The 16,324-nt window shown below is 43.3% G+C and overlaps 1 protein-coding gene across 3 annotated transcripts in view; it reads right to left on the bottom strand.

Moving 5' to 3' along the window:
- Cfap221 (cilia and flagella associated protein 221) overlaps positions 1-16,324 on the bottom strand; it is a 99,116-nt gene that overhangs the window by 30,827 nt on the left and 51,965 nt on the right. For all 3 annotated transcript variants that reach the window (XM_070021846.1, XM_070021848.1, XM_070021847.1), the window contains exons 9-17: positions 13,149-13,269; positions 12,956-13,067; positions 12,657-12,765; positions 10,265-10,352; positions 6,978-7,067; positions 5,038-5,136; positions 3,302-3,392; positions 1,236-1,369; positions 557-637 (exon numbers count right to left, since the gene is read on the bottom strand). In XM_070021846.1, the coding sequence (XP_069877947.1) occupies positions 557-637; positions 1,236-1,369; positions 3,302-3,392; positions 5,038-5,136; positions 6,978-7,067; positions 10,265-10,352; positions 12,657-12,765; positions 12,956-13,067; positions 13,149-13,269 (925 nt within the window). The remainder of the gene's footprint in view (positions 1-556; positions 638-1,235; positions 1,370-3,301; positions 3,393-5,037; positions 5,137-6,977; positions 7,068-10,264; positions 10,353-12,656; positions 12,766-12,955; positions 13,068-13,148; positions 13,270-16,324) is intronic.

Here is a 16,324-nt window from a genome sequence, read left to right as displayed (position 1 = left end):
TTATGTGGTGCTGGGGAATTGAACCCAGGGCCTCATGCATGCAAGGCAAGCACTCTACCACTGAGCCACCTTCCCAGCCCCAAGTTCAAGAATATTTTGTTTACTTCCTAAGAAGCTCAAATAGAATTGGTGAAATTGCTTAAGTGGTAGAACTCCTAACTAGAAAGCACAAGGCCCCAAGTTCACATTCCAGTACTGCCATAAGAAAGAAGAAAGGAAGAAAGAAAGAAGGAAAGAAAGAAAAGAGCCAGGTGTTGATGGCTCATGCTTATAATCTTAGTTACTTAAGAAGCTGAAATCTGAGGATCACAGTTCAAAGCCATCCCAAGCAAGAAAGACCATAAGACTCTGACTTCCAATAAACCATCAAAAAGCCAGAAATGGAGCTGTGTCTTAAGTGGTAGAGTGCCAGCTTTGAGTGAAAAAGCCAAGAGACAGTGTGAAGTCCTGAGTTCAATTCCCATCACTAGCACCAAAACAAACAAACAAACAAACAAAAAATGAAAGAAAAGAAAAAAAAGAAAAACTCAACTAATTTTATGAAGACCAGTCTGACCTGTAACTTGAAGAATGCATAATTCTGCTTGACTTGAACATCTGAAGCCTTAATTGGGACCAGTCCAAGGCCATCAGGAGCCTACAATGTGAAAAGTAGAGAGGAAAGGTTAAAGTGTTCTGGAAAAGGCGGCTAAGTGTCTCTTTCATATATGTTAAAACAGTCCATGGACAGTTCCATTTTGAAGTAGCTCTTCTAACAACCACAGCTGCCACTTGATGTGTCAGACACAAACCCTGGCCATCCCTGCCCTTTGTCTTAGTGTTTGGAGATACAATGTGTCACCCATAACCCCCTTCCTTATGAGGCTGGGGCCAGCCCTAGGCCTTGCCCACGTTTTGGCCTCCTGTTTACAGGCAGCAGAAAGCTCAGCTGATCAGAGCCTGCCTCCCTGAACCAGGAGGGCATTTTCTGTGCTTCTGAGGCACTGTTTCAGGGCAGCCTATTCTGGGTTCCAGATAGGGGAGGACCTAGCCTGCATTACTTATGTATATGGGGTGAGCCAAGAGCAAAGCAGACAGCAGATGGCTTCTAGACTTCCTACTGTTCATACTTCCTTAGGTGCAGGTCTCCTTTGGAGCCTCTCAGAGGAGCTTGTGAAGGGACTGAGGTCAGGCTTTTCCAATAATCTGCCCACGTGATCAGGCATGTCCCACCCCCACCACTGAACTGCACCCACCAGCTCATTGGAACCCTTGGGGGGTCTGTAGAATGGGAAAGCAAAAGGCAGCACTTTCTTGAGCTGTAGTGAGGACCGACCATTAAGCTCTTCCTCTTTGGATGGCTCCTCTAAGTATTTGGAGGGTTTCTTCCCTGTGGATGAAGAACAAAACCATATAAAGGATACACATAATACACATTTCCCTTTTAATTTCTTCTCAACTCTTTCCTAGTGTTAAAGAATTTAATTTTGCTGGGCTGGGAAGGTGGCTCAGTGGTAGAGCGCTTGCCTTGCATGCCTGAGGCCCTGGGTTCGATTCCTCAGCACCACATAAGCAAAAAGAAAAAAAGCCGGAAGTGGCGCTGTGGCTCAAGTGGTAGAGGGCTAGCCTTGAGCTGAAGAGCTGAGGGACAGCGCCCAGGCCCAGAGTTCAGGCCCCATGACCGGACCCCCTCCCTAAAAAAAGAATTTAATTTTGGCTGGGTGCTGGTGTCTCATGCCTGGAATCCTAGCTACTCAGGAGGCTGAGATCTAAGGATCCTAGTTTGATTCCAGCCCAAGCCAAAAAGTCTGTGAGACTTATCTCCAATTAACTACAAAAAAGAGAAAAAAAGCTGAAAATGGGGTTGTGGCTCAAATAGTAGAGTGCTAGCCTTGAGCAGAAGAGCTTAGGGGCAGCTCCCAACGCGCGCGCGCACGCACACACACACACACACACACACACAATTCATTTTATTTTTGTTTCAAAAACTATTTATCTTTTAAACATCTTTTTAAGGAGGCCAGTACTGGGGTTTGTGTATAAGCCCTTGTACTTGCTAAGCCCTTTATTCATTAGTTATTTTTTTAAAGAGAATCTTATATTAATAACTCCTCTTTTACATTTCCCAAATAGGATGATGGGTCTGTGCCACTTCATCCAGTTTTTATTGATGGAATGTTGATAACTTTTTGCCTTGGCTGGTCTTGGACTGTAATCTTCCTGATCACTGCTTCCTGAGTAGCTGGGATTATAGGTATGTTCTACTACTCCCTGCCCCACAACAGGTATTTCTTCAATTTTTTCCCCTTTTTCTCTCTCCCTCCTTCTCTCCTTCCCTCCTTCTTTGTTTCTCTCCTTCCCTCTCTTCTTTTCTCTCTTTCTTCTTCCCTCCCATCCTTTCTTTCTCTTTGTTTTGTGTACAGGTACTGGGGCTTGAACTCAGGACCTCAGGCTCCCATTTGGCTTTTTTGCTCAAGGCTGATGTTCTACTACTTGAGCAACACCTCTACCTCTGGGCTGAAATTCTTTAAAAAGCAAAACACTGTGTAAGATTTAAAAACATTGCCTAAAATGCTAGGCTATGGAATTATCACATTCATATTCAATCAGCAAGTATATACCACAACTATCTTTATCCTGCTAGTGACAAGATGAAGCAAGGGTACAAAACAAGAGGTCAAGTGTGGTCAGACTCCTCAGTCCTTGCACCTCCATGTGGGATGGGTTGGTTGACTTGTTCATTACTATCCAGGCAGGTTATTAGTCCAAACCTGGCATAGAGATCTGACTTAGGACACATGAAAGGTGGAGTAATAGCACTGAAAGGTCTATAGCCTATTCCCTGGGGATGTGGATTGCTACTTTATGTGATTAAAAGGAAATTTGCAGAGGGGATTAAGTTAAGCATCTCAATGAAACCATAAGGTTGGTATAAGGAGGAGACTGGAGGGTCAGTCAGAAAGGGATATGTGATGCCTGATGGCAGAGAGTCAAGTGATGTAAGGAAGGGTCCACCAGCCAAGGACTGCAAGGAGCCCAAAGAAGCTAGCAGAAGCAACGCAATGGATTCTCCCATAAAGCCCCAGAAAAAGCAGCTTGAGGACACCTTGATTTTAATCTTTGGCTCCCTAGACCTGTGATATCCTAAACCTGTGTTATATCAAGTTTGTGGTGGCTTTTTACAGAACCAATGAGAAATGAATACATGTGGTTTATGAAAATATTTTATTCCTCCATAGCCAACTTCATTGTAACGAAACATCATGACCAGAGGGATTATGGGTCTAAGCCCTTCTGCTCCTTGTAGCTACACATTCATTACCTTGTGTAAACAATGTTTTCATTTGGATAGTATCTTTGTCTGTTTCATGAACTCCACTCAACATGTTGTGTAATCGTCGCTCTCGTAAAATCTAGATTGGAAAGAAATTTCATTATTTTAAGTTCTTAATTTTGCCACCACTCTAAGAATTCACAAGGAGAGTTCTACAGTGTTAGAGATGAAGGCTGTGAGACTTCATGACCTGGGCAACAGGGTATCTGCCTGGGCTGGCTTTGAACTTAGACCCTCAGATCTCAGCTTCCTGAGTAGCTAGGATTATTGGCATGAGCAACCGGTGCCTGGCTACCTGGGTGATTTTGTAGCTTGGGATGAAGACAGAGGCAAGGTTGACTGTGCACCACTAAGCTTTGCATCAGAATGGTGCAGCCTCAGACCGGCATTTTCTGTGTGCAGAACTATGGTCTGAAGGATCAGTTGTTCTGTGATTAGCACTCCTTTCTATCTTCTCAAGACCTTCATCTCACAACGATTATGAGGTGGCTACTTTGTGCTCAACTCTATACATCCACCAGAGAGACAGAAGAGCGAAGAGGTATCTTGCCTCTGTGTGTATGTGTGGGCTAGGAGCAGAGTGTCCAGCCTCTGAGCAAGGATGAGGGAAGACCTCTGTGAGGAGGTGAGGTTTGAAGTAAGGTGAGTGACAAGAGACAGGATAGTGAGCGAAAGACAGAGAGTTCTGAGCCTCAATAAAGGCTGCATTTTTACTCTCATTGTGATGGGAAACCTTCAGAAGGTTTTAGAAGAGTGAATTGTATTTCTATAGAGATGTTATTAAACAACACTAAATACTATATAAATGCACGTGTGAAACCATGGGGAAGCTCCTTTGAACAATTAGCATATCCTAAAAATACAAAGGGCAGGGATGTGAATCATGTCCTGGGTGGAATGGGATGTTGATGGGAGCAGGGAGGAGTGGAGAGGGTGGCAGGGGTGAGTGTAGGCAAAACACTTTATTTCCATGGGTGCGAATGGAACAATGAAGCTGGATGAGATTGATCTGGACAGGAGCAGGGGGATGAGGGAGGGTGATAGGGTAACCAAGGAACATTGTAGGAATATGGATAATTCAAAATGAAATCCCTTTATACAACCCACTGACTCTACTTCAGGTGTGGATGGATTACACTTGTAATCCTAACTACTCAGGAGGCTGAGATCTGAGGATCATGATTTGAAGTCAGCCCAGGGTAGAAAAGTCTGTGAGACTCTTTTTTATTGGGGGGGGGGGGTCTGGTCATGGGGCCTGAACTCTGGGCCTGGGCGCTGTCCCTCAGCTCTTCAGCTCAAAGCTAGCACTCTACCACTTGAGCCACAGCGCCACTTCCAGCTTTTTTCTTTTTGCTTATGTGGTGCTGAGGAATCGAACCCAGGGCCTCAGGCATGCAAGGCAAGCGCTCTACCACTGAGCCACCTTCCCAGCCCTCTGAGACTCTTATCTCCAATTAAGTAGCAAAAATCTAGAAGTGGAGGTATGATTCAAGTAGTAGTGTACCTCCCATGACCAAAAAAACAGGACAGAGCCCAGGCCCTGAGTTTAAGCCCTATACTGGCGCGCGCGCGCGCGCGCGCGCGCACACACACACACACACACACACACACACACACACACACACACACAGACAAAAGTAAAATAAGATAAAATCCTCATTGTTTGACTTGCTTATGCTGATGACTAAGTAACAAATAAAAATTCCAGTGGTGCTGACACTTACCTTGCGTGCTGCTTGTTGAAATCGTACTTGTGCCCGGAACCTGGTGCTCCAAGTATTATTAATAAATGGATCAAAATTAGGATGAAATTCCAGGATTTCCTGTGAATATAAAACATAGACACAGCTGACATTTAAATTCTAACTCTAACTGAAGCACAAAATAAAGAGAGTTTCATCCCCAGCGCAGTTCCTATCTGTTCTGCCACTGACTGAGTACTTATTAAGCACTTGAAGTATACACAGCATCCAAGGGGCCAACAGTGGAAGATAAGAATCAGCTTTAAGGAATTTTCTGTTTGGTTTAGGGCAGTTCAAGCAAACTGGTGAGCTGAGGGAGAAGAGGAACGTTACAGCTGTGTGTGAGGAGCTGGCACTGTCTCCAGAAGCAAGAAGAGTGGACCATGAACTGACAGGGAGATGGCTCTACCCAGCCCTGCATGCCTGATACCACTGCTGCTTTTGAGACTCCACAGCAGTGTGTCCAGGTCACAGAATAAATGGAGAGATGATGATGCCAGGGGCAGGGGTGAGAAGAGCAAGCCCAGTTCTAAGGTTCTGTAGTTCCTGAGCAGGAATACAGCAAGTGAAGCAGTCAGCTAGACATGAATGGGTCTGGAGCTGGTCTATGCAGTGGGCTACAGAAGGGCAGGGGGAGGGGCAGGCTATGAATGCAAGTCAGTGGAATTAGTCAGTGGTAAGATCCAGAAATTGGACTTGGCTATGGCCTTGCAGAAAGCTACTGGTAAGACTTCGTGGGTAGAGGAAGAGAAAAGGTAACAAGAATTCAGGTATGGCAAATCAAGTACAGAGAAGCCAGACTGAAGAGATTAGGAAGAAATGTTTTCATTGTTAAAGTAAGAAGTTGGAGAGTATTTCCTTCCTTCCTTCCTTCCTTCCTTCCTTCCTCTTTCTTTCTTTCCTCTTTCTTTTGTTCTTTCATTCTCTCGTTCTATCTCCCCCCACTCCTTCTCCTCCTTCTTTTGCTTGTACTAGGGCTTGAACTCAGGACCTCACACTCTCTTGCTTAGGTTTTTCATTCAAGGCTGATGTTCTACCATTGAGCCACAGCTCCTTTTTGTTTTGTTTTGTTTGTTTGTTTTTTGCAGGTTAATTGTAGATAAGAGTCTCATGGACTTTCTTGCCTGCGCTGGCTTCAAATGGTGATCTCAGATCTCTGCCTCCCAAGTAGCTAGGATTACTGATGTGATCAATCAGCACCTAGCTAGAAGTTGGAGTTTTAACCAGAAAATGCTGCACCACAGAGGATTAGATGTGAAGGTTACTATATCTCAATTTTATAGTTTCATAGCTCACAGACTTGTCCTGGGTCTCATCTCTGCCATAAAGTTGGAACCATAACTCTGGCATTCTTTCCACCAAGGGAGGAAGCCTGTTAGCAGAGGTCAGGGACCCACTGGAGAACCTGTAGACAGGTGTGGAGACCAAGAAAAGGAAGTGGAAGAGCAGAAATGGGGAGCCACACTCTGTGATGTTGGCAATTTCAAGGGAAACGTTAAGTACAAGTTTTGATGCTCTACTTGAGAATGCATTGTAAAAAAAAAAAACACTCAAAAATATAAATACATGAGAAGTTTTCAGCTATCTCTTGGGGAAGGAAATTCTATAAAAATCTTCAGCATTTGCTGGGTTCCAGTGGCTGAGATCCAAGGATTGAGGTTCCAGAAGCAATTCTACGCAGACAAAATCTATCTCCAGCTAACCAGTCAAAAGCCAGGAGTGGAGATATGGCTCGCGTCAGAGCTCTAGCCTTGAGTGAAAAGCTAATGAAGAGCAGGAGCCCCAGCGTTTAAGCCTTAGTAATGGTGCATATGCATGTGCGCATGTGTGTGTGTATACACACACAAAACTGTTAAGCATTTAAGAAAAAAGTATTTAAGAATTGCTGATAATTAGAAACCAAGCAAAGGGAAGTCACTTACATCTTGTAGATCTCGAACTACCCGTTTTTGGTTAACTTCTGTCTTGAGCCGTTGTAATTCCTCTTCCACAATAGGATCTCCTTTATCTAGCTGGATTTTTAATCATCCAACAATATTAATGTTAAAGACAGATCCGTAAAACTTATTTATCTTCAAAACTGGTATAAACCTATTGAACAATCTCTCAAGCCTACCCATGGAGTTATGGTTGTGAATGGTAGAGACTTTAAATCCTTGCTATAATTCTTTATTGTTTAAATGCAAGGAGCTTTTTAGAAGCACAAAGCTGAGACCTTCTTTTTCATTTTTAAATAGCTAGTGGTAGATATCTCTGGAAATGATTATTTCCAAGGCACTAAAATCCCCAGGAAAAGTTTCAGGAAGTTACACAAGTAGGAATATGTCCACTGCAGACTCAGTATAAAGAGATCCTGGTACAGTTTTGCGCTAGTTAGACTGGAAATTCCTGTGGAAATTCCTCCTTTCCTGAATTCTTAGTGGACCTTGGAGCCTCTTTTTCTAATTTCAGGAGCCACAGGTGACCCCAACAGGGCAGGTTAAGCTGGATCAGTGCCTACACATGCTGGTTTCAAGGGAAAGAGGGCTGTGAACACTACACTACTTTTTGACTCTGTGGGTTCTATTATTTGCTGGATAACTTCAAAAACCAATTGTACACAGTTCACAGTCATGTCTAAGGATGTAATTGAAAAGAGTCTATTCTCATCAGAATCACATTAACACCCTACTCAGAAATAACACAGGAGGAGGGCTGGGCATGGTGGTTTGTGCCTGTAATCTTTGCTACTCCACAGGCAGAGGCCGGAAGATCAAAGTCCAAGGTCGGCCTGGGCAAAAAGATCTAGACCCTCTCTGAAAAAAATAACTAAAGCAAAAGGAGGCTGAGGATATGACTCAAAGCAGTAGAGCACCCAGAGTGCCTACCTAGCACACAGGAGACCCAAGTTTAAAGCTCAGTACACGAAACAAAACAAAATAAAAACAAAAGCAAAAACCGATCGAAATAAGGTGGGAGTGTCACTGTCATCAGGGTGGAGAGCTGACTGGGTCTGATTCTCACAGTTCTGGAAGCGGAGTTTGGGTCTGTGGCCCTCAAGTTCAGATTTCATGAGGAAAGACCCAGACTCTTTTTCCCCCACCATCATTAAGAGTAAACTAAAACTGACAATGTAATGTTGTCAGGTAGAATAAAGAGAAGTGGTATTTTGTGATGAACAAATGAGCATTCAGAAGGTAATGTCCCCATTGGTTGCCATGAGTAAAAACCCATCATCCTTTGTGCCATCCAGCTGTGACTCTGCCCCTGTGGCCTCCAAGTGTTCCTCCCAGTGGTTATCTGTGAGTCTTGGCTGCCAGATGTGCAGCCCTGCAGTACATGTTACTCCTCATTCCAGAGCCTTGGAGCACTTCTTGTCCTACCCCTTGTCCTGCTTAAGGGCACAACTGCCCTGGTCTGCACATGCTGGCCATCAGAGCCTTCATGCTCACCTCACCTGACCATGTCACTCACTGTCACCTCCATCTCTAAGAGAGGCAGCATGCCACAGAGGGTGTGACAAAAAATACTATGCTATGCTTTGAAAGTAGCTTGTGAAGAATCTGAACAACACAGACAAACAGGAAGTTCATATGTGTCTTTCCTGGAATGTAAAGATTTGCCAATACAGTAATTTTATATTCTTTTGTTTTCCTTATTTAAAAAAAAAGAAAATAAGACATTCATTCAAACATCTAGGCTGACTAAAATCTAAGCAAAAATCAGATATTTAGCAAGACACATGTTTTCCCCTCATTTCTCCTAGTCATGAACACCAAGTTAGTTCCCTAAAATCACATTGCTAAGCTTCAGCATGTTACAGGGGTGAGCTGGGTCCCCCACAACTTATATGTTGATGCCTCAGTACCTCAAAGGTGGTTAAGTTAAAGGGAGGCCTAGAGTGTCCTGATCAACTTATGACTAATGTTGTAGTGGATGAAGGAGAGATTTGTAAGAGTAGGAAAGAAGCCTGACTAGACAATTAGGGCAAAGCCCCACTCCCAAAGAGACTCTGTATCTCTTACTATGGCTTCTGGGACTCATGCTTTGAAGCTAGAAGACTTGCACATGAACAATGAAATCATTGGACCCCAGAGGTGTGTGCTGGAATGGGCTTCTAATCAGAGGGACTACAGGAGCCATGGAGAACTAGTGCAGCCTCTAATTGGGTCTGGGGACGGATAATGGCCCACAGGCTGTCCAGTGATCTTGAGAGTCATCTAGCTGTCATCTTATCAGCCTTATTAACAATACCCTCTACTTCCAACCATGCAGGACCCTTCCTTGGGACCCCTCCTATCTAGCAGGAGCTCTGCTTATCTAGTTCTCTGATAAACCTGGGCTATTTTACTCCTTCTAAATCCATGGAAACCATTTATTGAGACCAGAGAGACAAAGGACCTGATCCAGATGTTACTGGTTTTCAATATCCTTGTGAGCATTCACTGCAAGACCACCATCGCTGAGCCAATAGAGGACTCAAAAGAAGCCAGCACCCCAAGGACTTGATCTCTAGAACAGCCTCCTGCTGTTAAAGCCTTTTTTTTTTTTTTGTAACTCAGTTTGATATGACTAATAAAGTATGTGATGGTCTCAAAAGTCTGACCAATAAAGTTCAAAGCTCTTACACAGAGAGCCCCACTGAGCCCACTCTGCCTCGTGCATGTCCTGTGCTTCAGCCATCACGGCCTGGCCCCAGTATATCTGCACCCGCACTGTGTGTAAATACCACCTCCATGTCCTGGTCAGGCCATGGTGTTCCAGTCTCACAATTCCTGCCCCTGGGCTTACAGGGACTGCCTTGGTCTCTGGAGAGAGTCTCTGAGAAACTCTGACTTGGGACTGTCATTTGGATCTGGCTTTGGGATCCCTGGTCTTCATGTTCCGTGGAACAGATGCACCTCTTGCCCAGAATAACAACTTGAATCTGAGCCCTCCCTCCACTTTCACTCATTCTCAAACTTTCACCATGTCTTCCAGGAAGCTCGCTAGTTAGAGACGTTCTCTCTTCTCTCTGATTTCTCAATTCCCCCATAATACTCACTATCAGTGTCTCTATTAGAACATGTATTGCCAAGTGAGACCTATACTTAGCAATTTGCTTATGGTCAGCCTCTTTCCCCTCCCAACTAATTGTACAATTTCTTTTTCCTGGTTTGACATCTTATATATAATAGGGACTCAGATCATTTATTGAAACAAAGGCTATAAAATTAGCAGTCATTCTGACCTGATATTTGTTCCATAAGCTTTGCCACTCCTCAGCAAACTCTTTTCTAAATTTAAAAGACATAGGTTCTTTACCAAGGTGCACCTGCCTGGGGGAGAAAAAAGCCAACTTCCAGAAGCCATCAGAAAACATACTCAAGTTGGGCATGGTGACTCATGAGTGTGGTCCCAGATACTCAGAAGGTGGAGGCAGGAGGATCGTGGTATGAGGTTGGTCCAGGCAAAATTAGGCTCGGAACCCTATCTGAAAAACAAACTAAGAAAAGCAAAAGTACTGGAGTGTGGCTCAAGTGATAAAATGCTTGTCTAGCAAGGGTGAGGCTCTGAGTTCAATCCCAAGTAAGAAGAAAGGTAGGAAGGAAGGAAGGAAGGAAGGAAGGAAGGAAGGAAGGAAGGAAGGAAGGAAGGAAGGAAAGAAGGAATGAAGAAAGGAAAGAAGAAAGGAAGTAGGGAGGGAGGGAGGGAGGGAGGGAAGAAAGGAAGGAAGGAAGGATGGAGGAAGGAAGGGAGGAAGGAAGAAAGGATAAGAAAGCTGAGCAAGGCATTGGTGGCTCATGCCTATAATCCTAACTACTCAGGATACTAAGATCTAAGGATAGCAGTTCAAAGCCAATCCATACAGGAAGGTCCATGAGAATTTCCTGTACATGTACACTACCACACACAGACTGGGGTGTCTATGATAATACTAATAATTTTAAAATGGAAAGTAACAGATATTTCTGAAGATGTGGCGTGACTGGACCCCTCCAACATTGCTGGTAAGAATGTAAAATGGTGCCGCTACAATGAAAAACAGCTTGGTATCTCCTAAAAAATTAAATATAGAGTTATCATTGATACAACAATTTCACTCTGAAGTATATGGCCAAGAGAATGTAGCTGCTATGTGCACATTAAAAACTCGAATGGAAATCCTCATAGCAACATTATTCATAGTAGTCCAAAGTGGAAACCATTAAGTTGTCCACTAACAAAAGAAGGAAGAACTAAAATATTATTCAGCCTTCAACAAGAGTGAAGTACTAATATATGCCATGAAGTGGATGAACCTTGAAAATTTGTGAAGGTAAAACCCTTTAGTTTCTTGGAGTACTAAAGCTGAGGCCAGTTAAATGAGGCAAGATGATTTAAGTGGAAGGAATTTCTGCCAGAAACAAGCCATTTTTCCCATTTTAGGGTGTGAATGCCTCCTATGGAGAATTTCCAGGTCAGGGTGTGTTCCTGTGTGTCTAGGAAGCATGGAGGCAAGGATATGTCAAGCAACCCTTAAGGGACAATTTCCAGGGGTGTCTTTCTTAGTTCAGTTCAAGAGTTCCTTGAGGTGTGGTGGCTCATGCCTATAATCTGGGCTACTTGAGAGGTGGAGGTCAGGAAGATTGTGGTCTGAGGCTAGCCTTGAGTAAAGGTTCTATTTTTAAAAAAAGGAAGTGGGCTGAGAATGTGGCTTAGTGGTAGAGTGCTTGCCTAGCATACATGAAGCCCTGGGTTCAATTCCTCAGTGCCACATGAACAGAAAAAGCCAGAAGTGGCTCTGTGGCTCAAGTGGTAGAGCACCAGCTTTAAGCAAAAGAAGCTCAGAGACAGTGCCCAGGCCCTGAGTTCAAGGCCCAGGACTGGGAAAAATAAAAGAAGTGGTAGAATATCTGTCTATCTAACTCATGGCACAAGCCATGAGTTCAAACCCAAGTCCCACCAAGAAAAAAAATAAAGAGAGAGAGAGAGTTTCTGAAGTTTACTTTAGAGTTGGGTGTGGTGGTTCCAGCTACTTGGAAGATTGAGGCAAGAGGCTCACTTGAACCTAAGAGTTCAAGGAAATATAGTGAGAACTTGACTCAGAAAAGAAAAAACGAAGTGTATGTACTTTCTCTGCATACATTCGTGTAGCTAGGCCTGGTATGTTCTAGCTTTAAAAAAATGTGAAAATTTCCATTTTGACCCCAGAAGAACAACAATTCTTTCATCTGAGTGTTAACAGGACTCCACCCCATTCCATCCACCCCTAGAATTTCTAGGTTCGTCAGAAGGCTCTTGGGGCAGAGGGGCTCATGAGGTGGTGAGAGGCGATGGGGTAAGACTTGAGGTACCAGAACCACTCCAGATCTGTCCTTGAGTTGGGGGTGTTGCTCAGAGCAAGAGTCAGGGTCCCAGCCCCTCCCACAGTTCACCCGCCTCTGCACTGTCTGATCACACTTAGGAGACAGGGTGGTTTGATCATATTAATTTATTCCTGATAGATACTCATTCTGAAATAGAAAGACCAGTGGGTGGCCAGATAATCAAATTCCCCAAAGGACATCAACTATTATATTTCATTATGTCTAATGCATTAAAGGTCATTCCTTGAAAACAATCATGCAATCACTTGACACAAATAATTGCCCAATATTTACCACTTAAGATGATTTTCTGTCTCTTCCTGGATATCCTGTCTGACTTTTTGTTCAAAGAGTGCCTCCTTCATCTGTTTTGTTTTGGAAATCTCAGTGCCTTGGTCCAAAACTAGAAGAAAACAAGCAATGATGTACCAGTAATCAAATGAAATGCATTTGCAAGAGGAAGACAAATTTCTAGTGGCAAAGCCAAACAGCAATTGAATCTAAGTTTTATGGCTCATAAATAATGGATGTGACAAGAAACAATTTGCTCATATTTTGCCCAGGGGCTGATTTATCATTGGATCAACTGGTACCTTCTCTTAATTCTTTAATCTTCAGTTTTCCTGGTTCTTGGTTCAGAACAGTTGCCACAGCAAATGGATTTGATAGGTCAGCTGGAAACCTCAAGTTTTGGTACTCAATTTCCTGAGGAACAATCAGGAAATGAGTCCTCTGGTTGTTCCTTCTTCCCTCCCATCAGTGACACTGAGGGTCTGCCCACTTTACCTTCAACTTTGGAGGCACTGTCTTTGGTGGTAACCGGCGAAAATTTACATGCATCATTGTTTTTTCTGGAGGAACTTTTACTTTATTAGAAAGAACATTTAATCTTTTAAATTCTTCTAATCTATAATGTAAAATATATATTAAATTAATATATATGAAAATAAACTCTAGGGATGTGTGTGTGTGTGTGTGTGTGTGTGTGTGTGTGTGTGTGTGTGTGTGTGTGTGTGTGTACCTGTGTAGAATTCTGGGGCTTGAACTCAGCGCCTGTGTTGTCCCTTAGTACTATCCTTCAAGGCTGGAGCTCCACTACTTGAGCCACAGCTCTACGTCTGGCTTTTTGCTGGTTTACTAGAAATAAAAGTCTCATGGGGCTGGGAAGATGGCTCAGTGGTAGAGCGCTTGTCTTGCATGCATGAGGCCCTGGGTTCGATTCCTCAGCACCACATAAGCAAAAAGAAAAAAGCTGGAAGTGGCGCTGTGGCTCAAGTGGTAGAGCGCTAGCCTTGAGCTGAAGAGCTGAGGGACAGTGCCCAGGTTCTAAGTTCAGGCCCCACAACCGGACCCCCCCCCCCAAAAAAAAGAATTTGATGGTAGAGAATTTGACATACTAAAAGATGCTGTCTTGGCTTAGTACAGTTCATTTCTGGATTGTAGGTTTTCAACAGCCTAATTGCTTATGTTAAAAAAAAAAAAACAACACTTACTTTGACTTAGGAGTGAAAGAACAATTATGCCTACTATTGGTAGCCAGATCTTTCAAAGAAAGACACAGTCATGTTTGGTTTGTTTTTCTGAAAACTGCTTTTGGGAATAGTCATGTAGAAACCATGCTGAAGCCACACTATACAGAGCTCCACGGTGGTCCAAAAAGCTCGCGGTGACACCTGTTGTTAAGCAAGAAAGTGATACCCTTGCTGTCTATGCCACTATAGAAGTAGGATAAGGAGACTCTAGCACGGATTCATTCTGTCAGTGTGCACCTGCCAGCACCTGGCTGCAACTCTCTCTTATCTCAACTTACAGCCACCATTGTAAGAAGCACCCTTCATGTTGATGGCATGGGAGAAAACATGCTGACTGATATGAGCCAATGTACAACGGTGAGAGCCTAGCTAGGGACTGAGTCTGCTCAGTATCCAGCTCACATGGAGCTCTGGGGTCACCCTGCTGTAAATGTGGGGAATAATAAAAGTCTTTTGAGAGGATCAAAAACAGAACAAAACAGTATCTCAAAGAACTCTAATCACTAGTTCTAGCAATGGAATTGAAGGAGTTTAAGAATATAATAGATTTGGCTGGGTGCTGGTAGGGCAGGCTTGTAATCTTTGTTACTCAGGAAACTGAGATCTGAAGGTTAGAGTTTAAAACCCAGCCTAGGCAAACAAACCCAAGAAACTATTATGTCCAATCAACCAGAAAAAAGCTGTAAGTGGATGTGTGGCCCAAGTAGCCTTCAGCAAAAGGAGCTAAACAAAAATGCAAGGCTCTGAATTCAAAGCCCTAGGGCTAGCATGCACACACACACACACACACACACACACACACATACACACACACACACACACAGAAGAACGTGGTAAACTATAAAGTTATATATGGATATTGATAGGGCCAAACCTAGGACATGAGTAAGTCTATCACACATCCCAAACTGAAAGAAAGCAGTCTATGTTAATTTGAGAGAATGTTGTGGCTAGTCTAATTATTTTTCCTTTGTGGTAGAATTTATATGCGATTAGTACCATTCCAAGTTTGGGGAGTCAGGCAGCTGTGGTGATACATGTCTCGCATTTATTAAATAAGAAGGAGCCCTACTGGGAAACTAAAACATCACAGTCTAGAAATGTATATGACTGCATTTGTAAGGTGCTTCTACTATACAGTGCTCTTATGAAAAGATCACATCAGGACAGGAGGTGTAGCTCAGTTGTAGATTAGTGACTAGCATGTGGGTTCAATCTCTAGCACCAAAAAAGTTAATTAAGAAATTAAAATAAATGGGCACTGACAGGTCAAGCCTGTAATCCTCCTTACTCAGGAGGCAGAGATCTGAGAATTGTGGTTTGAAGCCAGCCTGGGAAAGAAGAGCCCATGAAACTCTTAAATCCAAATAGCTTACCAAAAAAGCCAGAATTAGAGCTGTGGTTTATGTGGTAGAGAGCTAGCTTTGAGCATAAATGCTCAGTAATAGCACCCAACCCCAGAGGTCAAGTCCTAGGACCAGTACAAAAAAAGTTAATATAAATAAACAAGAACATATCTATGAAAGGATATAAAAGTGAAGTCATCCTGGGATATCTTTGAGAAAGCCATCTGAGCATGGCCACATATGAGCAGACATGGTGAAAGACACTTACTACTGACACAAGAAAAATTAATACTATTCCTTATTACAAAAAAAGTGTAAGTTCAGCTGGGCACTGGTGGCTCATGCCTGTAATCCTAGCTACTCAGGAGGCTGAGATCTGAGGATCACGGTTCAAAGCTAGCTAGATAGGAAAGTCAGTGAGACTCTTATCTCCAATAAACCACCAGAAAACTGGAAGTTGTGTTGTGGCTTAAGTGGTAGAGCTCTTGCCTTGAGCTGAATTGCTGAGGGACAGTGCCCAGGCCCAGAGTTCAAGCCCTACAACGCACAAAAAAAAAAAAAAAAAGTGTAGCTTCATTTTCAAATGGAAATGGAAGCTCAGGAAAGATTTATTATGAACTAAAACTCAATCCCATTGCACATCTTCACTCTTTTTTTTTTTTTGTGGTATTGGGATTTGAATTTAGGCCTTCACATTTGCTAGGCAGATGCTCTTACTGCTGAGTCATGCCATTTTTTGTGTGTTAGTTATTTTGGAGATAGGGTCTTGCTTCCTGTCTAAGTGCATGCCTAAGCTGCAAGTTACCTATTTTAGGCTTTCCGTTTCAGCTAGCAGGCATGCACCGCACTTGTGTTGAGAAGGGGATCTCATGACCTTTTCTACCTAGTTGTCCTCAAAGTACAATCCATCCAGTCTCAGCCTCCACATAGCTAGGGAACCTGGCTCTCATCTTCAAGCCCGCCTCTCCCCCGCTGCCCTTTTAAGCCCTTGTGTGTGGCATGTTTTTACTCTTCTTTATGGGATGGCACTTGATATACAGGACTTACTTTGCTTGGGGTGCCAAAGCCATGGGACTTTGCAGCA

This window comes from Dipodomys merriami, unplaced genomic scaffold, assembly GCF_024711535.1.
Source record: "Dipodomys merriami isolate MVZ:Mamm:240054 unplaced genomic scaffold, mDipMer1.0.p SCAF_146, whole genome shotgun sequence".
Lineage (NCBI taxonomy): Eukaryota > Metazoa > Chordata > Mammalia > Rodentia > Heteromyidae > Dipodomys > Dipodomys merriami.
This window is presented reverse-complemented; position numbering and strand designations above follow the sequence as displayed.